This window comes from Haplochromis burtoni, unplaced genomic scaffold (assembly GCF_018398535.1).
Source record: "Haplochromis burtoni strain Fernald_Lab_line unplaced genomic scaffold, NCSU_Asbu1 Contig_279, whole genome shotgun sequence".
NCBI classification, from domain to species: domain Eukaryota; kingdom Metazoa; phylum Chordata; class Actinopteri; order Cichliformes; family Cichlidae; genus Haplochromis; species Haplochromis burtoni.
In genome coordinates, this window is record NW_024582640.1 from 176,168 (window position 1) to 194,181 (window position 18,014).

The 18,014-nt window shown below is 42.1% G+C and overlaps 1 protein-coding gene across 2 annotated transcripts in view; it reads right to left on the reverse strand.

Moving 5' to 3' along the window:
- nlgn2a (neuroligin 2a) overlaps positions 1–18,014 on the reverse strand; it is a 242,658-nt gene that overhangs the window by 139,621 nt on the left and 85,023 nt on the right. For both annotated transcript variants that reach the window (XM_042227759.1, XM_042227760.1), the window contains one exon: positions 13,761–14,630. In XM_042227759.1, coding sequence (XP_042083693.1) covers positions 13,761–14,268 — 508 coding nt within the window. In that variant the 5' untranslated portion in view covers positions 14,269–14,630. The remainder of the gene's footprint in view (positions 1–13,760; positions 14,631–18,014) is intronic.

Consider the following 18,014-nt stretch of genomic DNA (forward strand, 5'->3'; position numbering starts at 1 on the left):
CAAAAAGGAGAGAGAGAGAGAGGAGCGGATAGGAGGCAGTAACATACCTCTTAGTGCACAGTGAGCAGTGTGACTAAATGTGTATATGCACCAACAAGTCTGTGACTGTGTGTGTGTCTGTTTGCATACATGTGCATCTTCAGTAGCTAAGCCTTGAGGCAAACTGCAGCCATTATTAATCCTCAGACAGCTGAATTCTTCTTCTTGCTGTATGCCTCACAGGTTGCTGGGCTCTTTGATCTTCCTATATCTTCTTTTCTCAAGGTTACTTTATTAACACTTGCAGTGCGCTTTCAGTCTGAGAACACGATCTGTTTCTAATTTCCAGGGACACCTAAAAAAGAGGTAGATCAGATCTGTGCTCAGCCTGAATAAGGTTTTATCATGATTCGCTTCCATTACAAGTAAAAACACAGTAAACACCAAGCACAAAGGGATCAAATCGACTAATTATAACCAGAAAGTTTGGGATCAGTTTCACTCGTTTCTGTGCTGCCATTCAATAAAATCCTTCAGCAGGACACTACTCCTCTTCTGTACTCTGAGCTTATCTCTGTTTCACAGCGTTGCTGAGTAATTTCCCAACACTGTTGGTCTCATCAACATCATGGTAACAGGGCAGCTGACCGTGCTGCCCCGAAATGCCTGACTCAGCTGCTCAAAATGTGAACGATATCAATAAACCGGAGGATTAATTATAAAAGGCAAATATACTGCGAAGTGTGCGGCGATTTATGACTGTTCTCTCCCGCTATACGTTACACAAAATCTGAGCTGTGTTGAGGCTGTGCCAGAAAAACACAGCTTCAGAATCCTAACAGTATAAAGTGGCTTACTCATGGCGTTATCCCAGAGATACAAAGCTGTGGATATGTTCGCGTGCACGCAGGATTTTTTTTACCATTTGCTTGGTTTAAGTTTAATATTTACTTGTGTTCCAGTTTTCATCAACCAGTATCTGACGTTTTAGTAGCCAGACGCTTATCGTGACACAAATGAAAACAGGATGAAGTGAGAAGCACTTCATAAAAAGACTTTAAATGTATACGCTTCTTCTCTGGAAGTATTTTTGTTCCTGCTTTGTGACATTTTAACAAGCTAAGAAAAGTAATCAGTTGCTCCTCCAGCGAGTCTTCCTTCCTGCGGATGAATTCTAACCCCGCTGTGTTCGACTGCAGCACGAGAGGGCAATCCTTGTTTTCCTCTGTAGCCTCACTGAGATCAGCACAGTTCTCCTCCGGCTGCAAGTTGTGCTTTACAGAGGAACGCTGGCTATTGACATCAGCTGCTGAATACATCTCAGGCAACAGCGACTATAAGGTGGGAGAGGCCCACAGCTACCCTGCTAGCAGTGACTGCACAAAATAGACTGGGACCATGGACTGGGATTGTCCACAAGCAAATGCATTATGGGTTTTCCTAGACAGATAATATACTAGGAAGGTAGGAAGTGAGGAACTAGGAAGCTATTAATAAAGTGGCCTGGTAAAATAATATTTAAATAAAAAGGAGATATCATTACATGTGGCTTTAAAACAAGCAGCTTTAAAACAATGCATTACCAACACGAGGTTACTTTTTTGTTTCTTTTAAAAAATAAATAATTAAAAATAATAAAAGATAAAAACATTTTTTGAACAGGTGGACATTTTTCACTTTGAAGAAGCGCCACTGGAAGGAACAGCTTATCGAGTATTTGGGGGTTTTAAACCTACAAAAGGCACACGTGTGGGAGCGAGCGTGTTATCACAGGGAATGTCTAATTGATAAGACACAGAATATTAGACTTCATCAAATCACATTAAATGCACTCCATCAATCCCCGAGTTAATTCAGATGATATCCCAGATTGTGCTGGAGCGCTGCTACAGAAGCCAAGCCAAAAGAACATGGATAGTCAAAGCCCGAGAGCTTAATATTTAAGTACTGTTGTAAAGTCAATTCACTCTCCTGCGGCTAAAAAGATCATTTAAATGGACTGTCTACTGCTAAATCCTATTTCTGCCTTCATTGCTCATCCAAAGCATATGGTGATGACTGGGAAGCTGTGAGAAATGCAAGGAGGATGTGGGGGGGCTGAAGAGAGAGAGCGAGGAAGGAGGGAAGGCAGCAGGGAGGTAAAATGGTGGGAATGTGAAGTGAAAAGAGGAACGATGTAGTAATGCTGGGAGAGGACAGGAGAGGAGGGCAACCATAATGACAGAAAAACAGCAAGATGGAGGAAGGACAGGAGAGTCGATCAAATCAATGACCCACACGAATGCAACAAAACATTTAAAAACACACAGCAGATTGTTGGGATCATGTGAAGTGCATGAACATGCATACACAGCACAAACATCCATGCACACATTCCCTTTCATTCTCTCTCTATTACAAGCTATAAATAGCAGGAACTGAGCTGCTGCTAATTCCTTCATTCAGAGCCGAGCAGAAAGGCAAAATGCATGCAGTCTTTGATGCACACTCTGACAGGAAGACATAGGAACTAGTAGACGGTTGCCAAGACAATCCCTCCATCCCCTCCTTCGCCTCTATTCCTTCCTTCACATGACTTCAATCTAAAGTCTGTACTCCTTGAATCGCTCTCTTTCCCTGTTTCTCACCCTCTCTTCATTCCGGCGTCCCTCGCTAACTACACCATTGCTTCTCAGCTTACTCAAGAGGCTTACCGAAATGGAGGGAGGTGTGTTTGTTCAAAATCATGAAGCACAAGGGAGTTTCACTGCTTTAACCCAGGACTGAAAAACAGGAAGCCAAACTGCAGGTCTTCAGCTGGCTACTTCAAGACTGCTCTAAAAATCAGTCAATCTTAAAGATTCTCAATAATTTTACAGCAGAAATAAACAAAAAAAACAAACAAACACACAAAGTGAATTGACACTTCAGTTTCTCCAGTAAGTAAAGTAAATGGGTTTAGCTTGTTTTGTTTTTATGTTAATTAAAAATAACAGTGACTTGAAATAGCTTCACCTTTCAAACAAAGCTAGCTAGCTAATGGTGGAGACCTTTATTCAAAACACCAAGATAGCCATGGCCAAAAGACAAACGTTTAAACCTCAAAACATGTGCCCACAAACCAGTGGGTGAGGCCACTGTGGCTACTGGCATCTTTTACACAGTCAAAACTGGAATCATTAGCTTATCTTGCTAATTAGCCTACCAGCTACACCAGCAGTGAAGAAAGCCTAATGTGCTAGACGCCAAAGAGTTCCTTTAACAAAATATAAAAGGTGGACTAGCAGTACGTTAATAACTATATTAAATTGTCATCTTTATTGAGGTTTTTAATAACATTAGCAGCTCTCACCTGCTTTGCACTAAATTTAACAAAAGCAAGTGGACAGTGCAATAAACCCGAGTCAAATATGAATAACTGTATGTTCACTTGTGACAATTATAACAACTGAAGCGCTCAACGTTTTTTGTTTTTTTATCCAAAGAGCAAACTAAGTGAATATTAGCTTAAATGGCTAGCTGCAGCTAATAAAAGGTTCTTACAGACTTCATCTTCTATATTTAACAGTTCTCCTCCAATTTATGTTTTTTATTAACTTCAGAACCATTTTAGTTATTGATCAATATTATGATGTGGTAAATAAACACGTTACAGTAATGAAACCCCACTTTTAATGAACTGCAGGTGACGCTGCCTTTGCTTTCGCTAAAAGTTTGCTCAGTGTGGCCATAGCACGCTAAGAAAAGCTTAGTATTTTTAACTGTTTTTGTATTTTAAATCAACTTTGTGATATAACACCTTGTAATATATGATGCTGTCAAACTGTTTTTTTTTAACACCAGAAAAATCAACAAGTGGTGGGCAGAAATTTGATAAATGTACACTACACATTCAAATAAATTCATGTCTGCTGAGCTGCCAACTGCATCGACTTACTGAAGTAAAATTTTAGACTTTGATTTCAAACTTTTTCAAACCACAACCAATTATGGTACTGGACTGCATCCCACACACAAGGTGCAGTTTTACAGATAATATACTACCCAACTGCAGCCCACACGATTTGAAAGTAACAATCCATCACATAAAACCCAGTGAAAAGATGATACTTTTTTGACAGACCCTCTCTGTTTCCGGCAGACGCCCCTTTCTTTTCTCATGCTTTTCCCACCAACTCTACACTTTTTCTGTGCAGATTTGTCTTGTAAGATATGTTAGCCTAAGTAGTTCTGGACACATTTCTAATAACCTTTCCTCTCTTTCAACAGTCCATCAAACCCACAAGCTACACCAGCTTAGCAGTCAGCAATTTAAAAATCTGCTCCTCTTCCTCTCAGCTCATGTCACATAAAGTACTTGACAGTGTAGCAAAGAGTGATGTTACTGTCTTCAGATTTTTGCAAATATCAAAAATGAGACAACCCTTAGCCCTCCGCGGAGATCGTTTGCGGTTTCCTTGCCGACAAGTTGATGCTTTTTGTCATGTAAATGTCAATTATTTCATAAGCTCCCACATTAAAATCAAAATTAAAAACCTAGGCATATAACCAGAGGTACTACATCAAAGGAATCTAGAGTTCATCTTTTAGTATAGAAAATGTTTTTGCCGCTCATCTGAGAGTTTTTATCACTTCCTAAGGGTAAATGTAATCTGATTATTCTGGCTTAACGTCAAGTCAGATACATGTCACACATTACTGTTTACTCCTGCCAATCTCTTTAAGCCCCGCTTCTGTACTTTAACTCAACAGTTAGAAATACAAACGTTCCTGACTTATATGCCTACTTTTTAGCATCTGCATTCGCAGCATTATCACCCTACAACTCTGCACCCTATATCCACCTCCTGACTGTCAATACACATACAGGCAGGCAACACAACACATACACAAGAGTGACTTCACAAATATAACTTTTTAATCCACTTGTGAGACCAGATTTGGAACTTGAGGAACTAGTCTTCAGATTTTTCAACAACCAGCCGTGTGGTCCTGTGTGTTTTGCGATCCTACATGGATGATGGGAACAACTGAAAGGCAGCGACTGACCCAGGCTGATTCTTTTGCCCTCGCCACCTAAGTGTAAGATACAGCCTTTGACCGAGCAGACCATTCGTTGTCTGCACCACCGTGCCTCAGGACAGAGAACAGAGCAGAGGGGAGCAGACTGAGCGGGAGAACGGGAAGGTGAAACATGAGAGGAGGCAAAAAAGAAAAAAGCAAAGATGTCAGATTTGGTTTGTAAGGGCTAGACCACAGGCTGGATGAGGCCTTCTGTTCTAACCTCCATCTTTGACAATACAACAACCACCTCAAGATGCCTGGCTTAAAATCTAACTCTGCTCTCATTGGATCCTTGTCTTTTTATTTAAGCCTCTGGTTTGTCTTTCGGTTCTGGCAAGCGTACCCTCACATCAAAGAAAACTTTTGTCAAGTGTGTGTGAGCGAGAAAGACAGTGGATATTTCATCTGCAGAGGGTTACAGGCGCCCATACTGTATGTAACAGCAATTTTTCATTCTAGGGGAAGTGTATTCTGCCTGCAGAAAGATAGTGATCTATTTCCCCTCCTATAATCCCCTTTTCTCTCCCATTTTTGTTCTTTAGAGGGTATCAACCAGGGTAAGGAGGGGGGAGAGGTGACATAAAGAAAGAGATGGAGCAGAATAATCAAGGTTTTTCTGGCATCAGAAGCAATATCTATCCTACATCTACCGCTGCACGCTGGCACTTCTCTCACTTTTTCCCATTATTTATCTGTTTGTTTTTATCTCTTATTTATGCATCTCTAGCCTTTTGACGATGCTGCAGAGGGGCGCTCGGCCACCGTGTGCATTATTGTATTAGTATTGAACCCTTCTTGATGAATCTCCTCAGAAAATTGAAATACTGCAGAATGGGGAGATGTGGGAGCTTGAGCTTGATGCATGGAGATAGATGAAGCATCGGATGTAATAATTTATAAGGCCCCCAGCATGCACCGTGCAGCTCTGCCAAAAAGGCACAGCACTGACAACGCTGAGGTTAGCGGTTCAAATCCCAAAGGGTTCTCTGGCAAAACTGACGTATACCCACTTGGAAGGGACTAATTGAACAGCTTTAAAGGCACTTTTGTAACAGCTTATTGGGATTTAACCCCAGCCTACCACCAGTAGCGTTCTTGTGGGAGCAGTGGAGTTTGTCTCATGTTTATCCATACAGTTATTTATCACTGATAGCAATACATGAATGTAGGATGTAAGAATTTCATAACTAATTCATGTGAGTCTTTAACTGTTTCCACAGTGCTCCCTTTCAGCGCTCACATTCTTGATTGCAGTTTTTGTGAAACTGACCGAGCTTGTGAGGAGTGCTAATTCATACTGCAGCCTCTCTGAATAAAGGTGAGCTGAAAGCAACACCTCTAAGCTGGTGAGGAACTGTCACATAGATGGGGGTAATATGTAATAGTGTGAGCACATGTGAGGTGTTGCATTTGTTATTTCAGGGCAAAAACTGTGCTAGAAAAAATACCCCAAGGGTGTCAAACATAAATCCCACGGGCCAGGATTGAAGAAGGCGTACATTTTGGACTTCTCAGTTTTACAACTGTTTCCTTCTAATGAACACCTCCCCCATGGCGATTCATTTTTAATTCATAATTTCACACCAACATAAAAAAGTTTGGCATCACTGTCCTAGATCATAAACCTCCACCAGAAGCTCGTCTAGGGTGTGTTTTGTTTTTAACTATTTGTTAAATGGCCAACTTTCAGAAACTAGAAGACAAAGTCTCACATATTCATTGCATCCTAACACAAGCCCTACTGCTAACCTTAGATCAGATGCCACTGATGTGGACACTGGAAAAAAGAACATGTTGGATTTACTTAATTCAGTAGTTTTTGCTTTGGCAGCAACTTAAACAACTGAGTTAACTCGACATTCACATATTCACATTCAATAAGCCTGTGCATTTTGTGTTGATAAGGTGATTGAAACATGTTTAGATAAAGTAAGCAGAGCTCATGGAATATTTTAATCCTTCACAATTTTCTCAACAAAGTCAAAGAAACATAAAATCTTAATGGATTTACAAAACCTCCAGTCCACCCATCCTTGTATCTTTACCAGGGTGGCACGGGGGCTGGGGCCTATCCCAGATGTGATAGGGTAAGAGACAGGGTACTCCCTGGACAGGTCTCCAGGGCTAACACGCAGAGACAACCAACTCATGGGTAATTTATAATCACCAGTTAACCTAACCCCAATAAGTGCATGACTTTTAACTGTGGGAGGAAACCATAACACCCTGGGAGAACCCACTGCCAACTAGTCAGATTATGGATTTGAACCCTTCTTGCTGTGAGGCAGTAGTGCTAACCACCACGCCACCAAGCTGTCAGTCCACTTACTTAACAAAAGTAGGACAGCTATGATTACACAGCTTGAATTTTCTTTACATTTTGTCCTCGACAGGTTAAACCACAATAAACAGCAACAGCACACGTGTGGTGTGTGTCTCTTATGACTCCAGTGATTTTCCTGCAGTTTCAAATCTCGTGTGAATTTGGGAATTTCCTGAGCCCAGACAACTAACCACTCTTACTAGATTGTATCATGTCATCTCAACAAGAACAAATTAAGTTGTTGAATTGCTTCATACAGATCCTACATGATTAAAATATGTTGACCATAGAAACATGAAACTATTTTGTTAAAATTAAAAATTTTTTAGACTTTTGTAAACGTAACAACCACCCATTCCTTTTCTGAGTGGAGATGCTAAAAGGTTTTAAGATGTCTGGTCCTGAGCAGCTACATGCTACTGAAACAGTCACATCTGGGGCTGAAACAGGCTGCAGCTCAAGGCAAAATATACATTTTTCTTCAAAAAGATCAAAGTGCTAAAAAGCTGAAACGGAAACAAATGCAGCAAGTGACTCCAGCTTCAGTTGTCAATTTAGGCTTTTGCAGGTGTTGTGGGTACAATGATGGGACAAACTTTCTTTAAAAAACTTCCTGCTGCTGACTTCAAAGCGATGGTTTCTTTATTCTCTGTGTCTAACTCCACAAAGCATAGCCATAATGGATTGTGTATGCCGGTAAACATTTATAACGAGTTTCCATTTGTGGGCTGCTGAGTCCAGCTACTCCAACTTATTCACCATGAAGGCTTGCTCTGTGTTAACAGCAGCCGACTGCTGAGAGAAGCATGTGATCTGTCTGTGAGCCTGAGGCGGCATCGGCTGCCGGTCCTCCCCTCGCCTCATCCATCGATCCAGCGTGACTCTGCAGGAGTGAGATGAAAACCTCTCGCTATGATTTATGGGATATCATCTGCAGGAGTACCAGTGGAGCTCCTGCCTCCCAGCAGTTGATGAGGAAACTACCTGCCAGACGCAAAAACCAAGACTGAGTCCATAAACCCTCACTGGACTACTTCTGCACTGCAAAGCCTTTGTTATAACCTAGTGGTCATTTTATTCCTTCAGAGGTACTAATAAATGGAAACCACAGCAGATCTTAATTCTTATGAATGTTGGACGGCTTTGTTTAAAAACCACTTAAAGCAGTTGAGAATGTTTCGAATTCTTCTTTAAAGGTACTTTGCAGGTAGCTTGTTCCAAACAACTTGGAAAACTCACCCCGTTTTTAAGGATTCGGCTCTCCTCTGGTTCTTCATTTAATTTCTCTAACTGACTCCATGATGGTTTGATGGACTACGTGCATTTTTGTTTTTCTTGTTGCTAAAAATAATTACTTCCACTAAGGAGGTTATTATTTTGTAGTATCTGCATGCATGCCATCATTCTGCCTGTAAACATGATAACTTGAAGGAATTCTGAGAAAACTTGGTAGGGGTGCAGAGTGCGGTCATGTTAATCATCCATCAAAACCTGGCTTCCAGTTCAAGGTCTTCAAGGTCAACTTTATGATTTATTGGACAAAAATTGACAGAAAGCCGTATAACTTTGAAACTAGGTCTATTACAATTGTGGTTTAAGATTTAAGATATCATGTCACATTTGACCTCTGACCTCTCCTTCAAGGTCAACAGGTTAGCCTAAAAGGTCAAGATGATAATAAATGCTATATAGAGCTGTTTGAAATGAAGAGTCTTACTGCCATTGTTTGTACTTTCAACATACAGGTATACAGGAAGTGACATTAAGACATTCTAAACACATCTGACCTTTGACCTCATCTTCAAATGCAAATAAGCTCATAAATTGTTAGCTTTGCTTCAAATTATACTTTCTTTGATACAGGTCTATCAGGATCAGGAAATCTTATATTATAGTCTGCATCCAATGGCATGTTACATTTGACCTCTGACCTCAATTTTACATTTTACATCTGCCTTTCTTTTAAGCTGAACCCAAAGTGTGTCACATCTTTAAATAAAGCATGAGAACGAATGGCCTACTTGGAAATATACTGTAGTACAGTGTTCTATAATAAGCTCAAGCTATTTACACATCAATACCTATTACCCATTAACCCACTCCTACATAATGTCTGTGTAATCAAAGCAAACATCCGTCATGCTTCCCTTATCTGACTGACTTTACTGCACCACCAACTTAATGTTCTTTTAAAAGAACAAATAAACCAAACAAATATATACAAACTAAAATAATACAATATTTCCTTAACAGTAAATACCTCCAGAGAGTGGCTTGCCTTCTTGTTCTTTATCGTTCTGGCTGTATGTTTTGGGTCGTTGCCGTGCCTCCCTGAGGCCACCATGTGTTGGATAGAAATGTAGTCTCTATATTTAAATCCAAAAGGTGCTGCAATGCGTCTTTTCTGTAGCAATATATACACAATAAGTTATTTAATGTGTTTAGAAAACATGAAAACCCATTCAGTGATTAACATTTTCTGCTCAAAACTATTCATATAGTCAAAGAATGTGATATGAAATTACTAAATTAGATGAAGCTGTCTTTAATCAAATATTAAAAAGTGTCATTTTTCATTCTTTCTTTCAATTTGTTTCATTTCTTGATTTTGTTTCTTTCTAAAAGACTGACACATTCAGCAGCATGTTTATTCAGGAGCGCCATGGGATGAATGAAAGAAATGACAACACATGGCTAGCTTTGCAACTTACTAAGCACTTAAATATTAATTAAAGAGCCACGAGTACGCGCCAAATGTTAGCATATTTGTTTATCTATGAACAAACACACATTCATGTCAGTGTCCCACTTTCTCCTACTTGCACCGACGGCAGCATTAAGACGTAATTCTGCCAACTTAATCCACTTAAAACCAGAGTTTTTTTAAGGATTCTGTCTTTAGGGTTGCCCTGTGAAAGGATACAAGTACAAAACTCTCAGGAGACGCAGAATTCATGTTTTAAAAGTAAGAAGAAAGACAGTGACAGACGTGGTGTGGCAAGAGAAAATGCATATAAGCTAAAAAAATCTCTAGCCCTAGTCTCCTCTCCTTGTTTTTTATCCTCCTTTCCTCGTTTCCTTCCATCTCCTCCATTGCATGTGTAACAAATGATTTGGAAACCAAAGAGGGAGAAAAGGCAGAGGAGCAAAGACAACGGCAACCCCAGGGCTGCTAGAGATTGCTGAGGCTAGCAATGTCATGCCTGACTCGACCACAGTAAATATAACAGCAGTGATGATGGAGGACGGGCGGGGGAGGGGGTGAAGCGAGCTCATATGGATCTGCAGTTCTTTTTTTCCACACTTAAATTATGGCACGTGCACCGGGTGGGTATTTGCTGGGATAATGTCTTTCTAACCTGGACGCACCTTACAAACAGTGACCGTGTGGTACACCGACGCCGCCGGGCGCTCTGCTGATTTTTCACATTGATGAATGAAGGTCACTGTGGGGAGATGTTCAGCAACTGTGTGACATTTGCAGAAGGCGCGCTGCACGGGAGAATGTGAGCGAGTGTTTATATGTTTCAGAGTTATGACATTTCCATTTCCACATCGCACATCTCAGGGAAAAAAAAAGTGAAACCTGATGTATAATGCTCTAAATTTGCCCGCGGAGCCATAAGTGGCAATGATGGGGTGTCGAGGGCTGAGGCTGCGGTGCTGCAGTGGAGAGGCGGAAGGAATGTTTTTGAACTGCGAGGTGGGTAAAAAAAAGAAATTGAAAGAAGTTCTGATGGACGGGCAAAGAGGGAGACTTAAAAGTGTTGGTGAAAAAGACACACACAGACACTGTCAAGCTACATCATGGAGTATTCTTTTTTTAGCCTCAATACAGATCTTTAGCAACACTTCATTCCTCTTTGGAAAGCGTCCAGTTAGCTTTCAGGTCTTATTTTCTTTTCCAAGCAAAACCCAAAATGCTTACCACTTTGTCTCTATAAAAAGGTGTTGGGAAGCTGTGCAGCTTTTACTCGAGATATAGAAATGAAAGACAAAAATGTGAAGCACAATATCCTCGGCAAGGAGAGGAAGGGAGGTGACGGGAGTCTCCACTTTTCATGTCACACCTGCCGATGAGATGGAAATCTTTCCCCCTTATTGCTCGTACACCAAATAGTCCTTAGACTGACAAAAATGTCCACAGTTTGATCTGAGTTGAGAGAAGAAAGTTCTTGACTGGAAAAAAAAGTAAAGTCAAAAGTCACCTAATCCCTTTTCTCATAAAGCTGCTCCAGTCCTGGCCTTTTTGTTTTATAACACACAGAATTGGAGGTACCATAAAAACAGCAAAGTGGTAGTTGAAATGATTTTTGATTCTCTGTGGAGTTTTATATTGTTTATTTTATATAAGTCCAACCCAGACGCAAGCATAATCCTAAAACTAACAGTCGTCATCTACATTATGTGCAAGGTTGGTATGAAATATTAGCTTAACTAATAACCTTTATAGAACCACTCAGACTATCCCTGTAAAGAGTGACTGTTCACTAAGCCCCTCCTCTAAACAGATAAATCATCACTTCATCATCATTTGCTTCTTCAAATGTAACTAAGTGTATTCAAAGCAAGTCAGAAGTTAGGTTAGACTGAAACATGAGTCTGAACTTAACACCAGGGCAAGCTAACAATACTGGAAGAGATATTTCTTGCTTTAACTGTATATCTATGGTGGTGTGGGGGGGCACAGATTATTGGCAGATGAAGGTGCTTCTCTTCACCTATAATTGGGCCTTCTTTGTGACTCTCAAGCAATGCTCAGCCAGTCCTCTGCTTAGTCTCTCGTCCTGAGGTCAAATGTCAACTCCACCGTCTCAGTGCAGCAGCTCATGAACCAGTTCTCTGCCTACTTGAGGTTCTGGTCCGAGTGGCTCTCCAGCTCGCACAAGATCACAAAGATCAAGGCTGCTGCAGCCGGCTGAAGTCCAAGAACATGAGGCTGAAGCCAACAGGACGACAGATTAATGTAAAATGATATCGAGGATGCATGGGCTGATTATCAGCAGCTGAACTTTTGAACTATCTGGTCTTTAAGTCTGACGTCATTAGCCGTGTCTGGGCCCAAACTCCGCTGCAGGTCCATAAGTCAAATGATCCCTGCGGCATCACTGAGAGTTAAAAACTGTCTAAATTCTTAATAAAATGATCAGCGTTGCTGCTCTACCGGGTATAACAATTACGTTTAACATCCAGGTATCCATGAAAACAGAATTTATTAACTTTAAAAGAGTTAGAAGTTAGCAGAGAGTTAGCTCGCTAGTTTCCGCCTAAACATAATATTGCATGTTCTGACTGAGAGATTTTTGAAACTAATTAAAACGTACAGCTCTGCTATCACTTCCAACATAAGTCAAGACAGAAAACTAAACAGCAGTGACGTTTGCAGGGTTACTGAAGTTTGGCTAGCTGGTATATAATGATGTGCTATGTGATCGCTAGCGACACAGCTATGTTAGCATAATATAAACACAGTGAAGCTGGAGGATCAACGCTAACTTTTTTCCACTTGATAAAAGTTAACGTGAGGGTTCCCGATGGTCAGGGACAAATGCAATCGCATGGCAGGATGCTGTAAACGGACCAAACTTTAGTCAGGAGAACAACTGAGATAATCCATCCACAATGCGAGGTTAGTCATTCATATACTGCCGCATGGGCTGGGCTGTAGTTACATCATAAGGTTTTAAAAACTGAGCTTTGAAATTAATAGTGGTAATAAAAACCGAGAGAAGCCGACAGTGAGTGTTTTTAGGGGCTTGTTGAGATTAAATACACCAAGATATAAAGCAGTAAAACATGTTAAAAACACAGCAGCCTGATGAAACACAGAGTAGTTTGGGCCCAGAAGCAGGATTCATACGTCATCACTTAAAGACTGAATAGGTGAGGGTACTGTTGCCTAGCAAGCAATCCTGGATCTATCAGTCAGATGGAAAAAACACACAACCAAAAAAACCAAAAAGTAGTTTCTAAAATATATTTAAGAAAATATATAAATATAAAAATAGATTTAACAACGGAAAAGACTTCTACATGGTGCGGCTGTTTGTGCCTGGAGCTTTACTGACTTTACTAAAGCTACAAGCTAAAAGGTGTTGGTTGCAAACACTAAAACAATCTGTCAGTTATCCTCAATCAAACAACAAACTTCACATATAATCTTCTATTTGGCAGCCAGACAAAAAGATGAGTCGGCTTTTTCTACCAAGAACCTGATGTTGCAGACTTAAAAAACACATGTACAGCAGTAACTGTGTGCCTGCTGTGTGAGCATGGAAAATTCAACAAGAACGGTACGGTAATAGTAACTAAAGGGTTTGGAGCTTAGTGAAAAGTCCACCTATTCCCTGTGCTAAATGTTACCCATCAAAGTCCCACATCCACCAACCCTTCATTTCACCCTGTCCCCACTCACCATCCTCCGTCGGCACGTAGACATTGAGGTAGAGGCAATCCTCGCTCTGGTTCTGGATGTAACCGGCCGCCACATCCAGGTTGTCTGTGAACCACACGGGTAGCATTATCTCCGGCAGTACACCGTGAACATTTTGAGGGCACACAGGGGCAAAGAGGGTGGCGTTGCGGATCTCCTGCCAGGATCCCGGGGCCTCAGGTGGCTGAAAGCGGCGATCGCCGATGGGCGCCGTGGCGTAGGGCACACCCAGGTACTGCTCCACAGGGCCAAGAATCTCATTGTTCAAGTCCTTCTTGATGCCTCTGAGCTTCCCATAGTTAGTGGTCACGATAGGGTGTTTAGAAGGATCCATCTTCTGGCTCGAGGCTAGACTGAAGAGCAGAATGAGGCCTAGGATGCTCATGAGGCACCAGTCTGTCATAAGGCTGAGGTGGCTTGTCCTGGACGACAAACTCCGCCGACTCTGTCTATTTATAAAGAATGGAAGGGGCTTCATGACTGAGTTCATACCATTCAGCCACCTGCTTTTAGTCAGTTTGGGAAAACGTCTCTCTTTATGAGCAAAAGTGGATTATATCCAACAATCTGGAAGGTAAAAAACCCTTAATGACTAAAAAGGAGCTTTTTTAGAAACTCGACCAAGACTAAGGGCGCTGACTGAAGGTGAAGTGGAGGACAAGGCAGCTGCTTGGGAGAGAAGGGTCCTTTGGGCTCTGGGTGCCAGATAAAGGGGTTTGGACCTTGGAGTGGGTGCCAGGTCAGTGGTGATTCTGAGCAACGGTGATCCGAAACACTTCCCAAGCCATGGCTCTGTTGCGTTCCATACCTATTCGTCCTCAATTATCCAGATAATTGGATTGATGATGAATTCTGCAGAATGAGACAGAGAAGCAGGGGGGAGGAAGGAAGAGATTTAAGGGACGGTGATAAAGAGAGAGAGAGCGGGGGCGGGGGGAGGGAGGAAGAAAAGATAAAAGAGATTAAGCTTATCTGAAACAGAAATATATTCCATTAAATGTTGTCAGTTCAACATTTTTTCACCTTCAGCTGTTGCCAAGGGACCTTTTTTCTTTTTTTTTCCTGAAATGAAAGATTTTCTAAATCCAGAGCCAGTGTTGTGGAGATCAAACTAACAAGGGTTCATTTTGGGAGCATTTCATGTGACGATCAACGTGTTTCACTTCAAGTCGTTACATCACGAGGCTGAAAATGTTTCCCTCCAACATGGACGGAAGAACAAAAACAAACACAATGACACAAATGCAATTTCTGACATCATGTTTTTACTTCCTCTGGCGTTTGCAACATAATCCCATATATGCTCCTTGCTGAGTGCACATTTCTACATGTCTCTCTATTCATTATGTATGAAAATCCTGCTGTCCCAGTGCACCTGCATGAGGGCACGATCCCTCCTGGCGGGCCGTGCTCAACCTGGCAGCTAGCACGCACGCATCTCTGCCGAGTTTCCACTGAACAACGCTGCTAGCGATGCCTCAATATTTCTGGTTATTAAATTCCTCGAGGCTTCAGAGGTTCTCGTGGAGGCAACACTACAGACAGTACAGTAGACAGCGTTGGTGGACGAGTAGAAGCTGGAGATTAGGGCGAGCCTTTCACTGCCCAGTAAGGTCAAATGTCAATAATGTGCGCCTGTAAGCAGCTTAGAACAGCCCAGCTGGGGCGCTCTCTGGCTATACGCAGAACACAGAGACACACTCGTAGCATTAACTGAGCCACACATGAATGAAAGCCCACATTGTGCACAGCCATTCATGTAATCTACAGCGGAAATGTGCAAATCCTCATCTAACAGATCCAGAGTCAGGAAATGCACGAGGCGAGGAGGAGATTAGGCTGCAGTTACGTTGTTGCGTGGTGTTATGTAACGGTGCGGGACACACAAGGCCCGGCAGTAAGTAACGCTGGGAGTACAGTGAGATATCTCCTCAGTGTTAGCGCACTCTTTTTCACTCTTATCGCATTTTTTTCACACTCTCCCCTTTGCTTTATCGCCCTACCGTAATTGTCCCCTTTAAAGGCATCATTAAGGATATTATTGCATCACCTGTACCCACCTCTGTTTTTGTTTTCTCCCCCCCCCACTCCCCCTTTCTCTCACACTGCCAATAAAGCCATTTAAAATGTAAAAGTATGGGATTTAAGAGGCTTGAGGCAAGACGGCAGATAATTAGAGTCTATAGGCTGATGAGCAGATAACACGAATAAGGAGGCTCATTCATGTAATAATAGTTTCTTATGTACAACAAGCTCTTGGAGAGGATATATTCGGGCTTTTGGGGAAATGCGTGGTAAAAAAAAAAAGTTAAAAAAGAGAGAGCGGTAATTGCGAGCGGGCCTGTAGCGCCTCTAATCTCTCCTTGTTTTTGTTTGTTCCCGCGCGTGCACACTAAATATATTGCCGCCTGCCTTTGTTCCTCTTCGAGTGGACTTTGTTGTTCTGCCCACGCCCCCCCGTGTGTGCGTCTGGGTGTGTATCTGCTCGCTGAGAAGCGGGCAGCACGACGCGCGCTCTAATTAAACCACGGAGAGTCTGGGACGAGCCCTTCACCCACACACCCAACAATCAAAAATAACCATCTACACTGCTGTTAAACTTTCATCCTCCAACGTACATAAAAGAGACCGGCGAAGAGACGAGTGTCGGAGGGGAAGGAAAAAAAAGAAAAAGGAGCAGGGATGACGAGAGAGCCAAACTGGAGATGAAAGGTGAGAATAAGGATGGAGAGGAAACAGGTCCTGTTAATGAAAAGCTTCTCTGTGGTCAGCAGAGGCCCTTCAAGAGGCCTCGAGTCAAAGTGACACAAGGAGGAGAGATTCTCAGGGACGTGATGAGCCCAGGAAGGGGGACAACTGGACTCCTTTTTGCCCAAAACTTGCACCTCGTGACACATGTATGTCAGAATTCCTGGCCAAGCCCATGGCAGACACGAGTATGCCTGCGGGGACCGCCAGAATTTTGTGGTGCATCTGAGTGTTTAATTGCTAATTGGCTCAATTAGAGGGTTTAATTGGTCCAGCTCTGCCATGAGCAGTGGGAAAGCTTAAGTGATTGATGAAGCAGAGAAAGAGAGAATGGGGGTGGACTGGGGAGAGGACGGTTCAGCATGTCAACAGAGCCACACACAAGATATTCATGGGAATGTGTGTGTGGAATTTTGGCGCCACTGGCGCACGCACGCTATCATACTCACAGACGCAGATTTAAATGAACAGGTTCTCCCAGAATACTGTACTTCTCTGTATGCATGCAACACTATCTCACACTCACACACAGATGCACACTCATCCAAGATTCATGTCATCAGCAGAATGTTTTCCTCAACTCCCAGGAGGCAGTGAGACTGAGGGAGACTGCACAGGCCACTCCGTGGCAGACTGTCAGTGGGAAACTCATCTTCCCCTGCACTTCTTTTTCATCTCCTACTTATTTCTAATCTAAATGAGAAAGGCAAATGATGCTGCAATTAAAAAAAAAAAATTTTCAATTCGAAACCAGTCTTTACCGCAAGATACTTTGTTACAGGTCTGTGTCATTCTGAATCATCGAAGATGAGCAGCACAAAAAAACATGCGAATCAACTGCATCCCAGCGTGTTCCACAGTTAAGGATTTTTCTACTGGATGCACATGTGGGCCTTTTGTTGAGCAGTAATACAGGAAGAGAAATGTCTGGCATCAAGCTCCAGAGCATGTTTTCCAGGGCTGAAAGCATGACGCCAGTGTGGAAGCTGCACTTCCTGGAGTGGCCATTTGAGGCTGGCACCAAAAGTGAGTCACTCCCCACATACTGTACTCACGTGTACAAATGGCCTATTAAAAAGCATGTTTACAACCTGTTAGGAAAAAAGTGTTTGTGGTGTTGATGGTGAAATTATATGACAAAATATGGCCATAAATACTGTGCTGCACACACTAACACTCAATAAGACACCCTATCATCCAAATGTGGTTCCTTCTGGTTCTTGAAAACGAAGATGGTGACAGGTAATCCTAACCCTAATGACAAGTCTTCAAAATATGGACTCCTGACACCAGCAAAACGGCAGCATAGTGTTCATCTTTGACACACAGTCTGTGATTACAACCTTCCAGCCTCACTGTGACCTTTACACCACTGTGCCACACATTCATCAACTGAGCAGGCTTGAGCAAATCAGGATCACAGCTATTGGAAAGATCCGGCCACTCAAACACTTTCATTTGACCTATACGTCTGTAAGTGATATCATT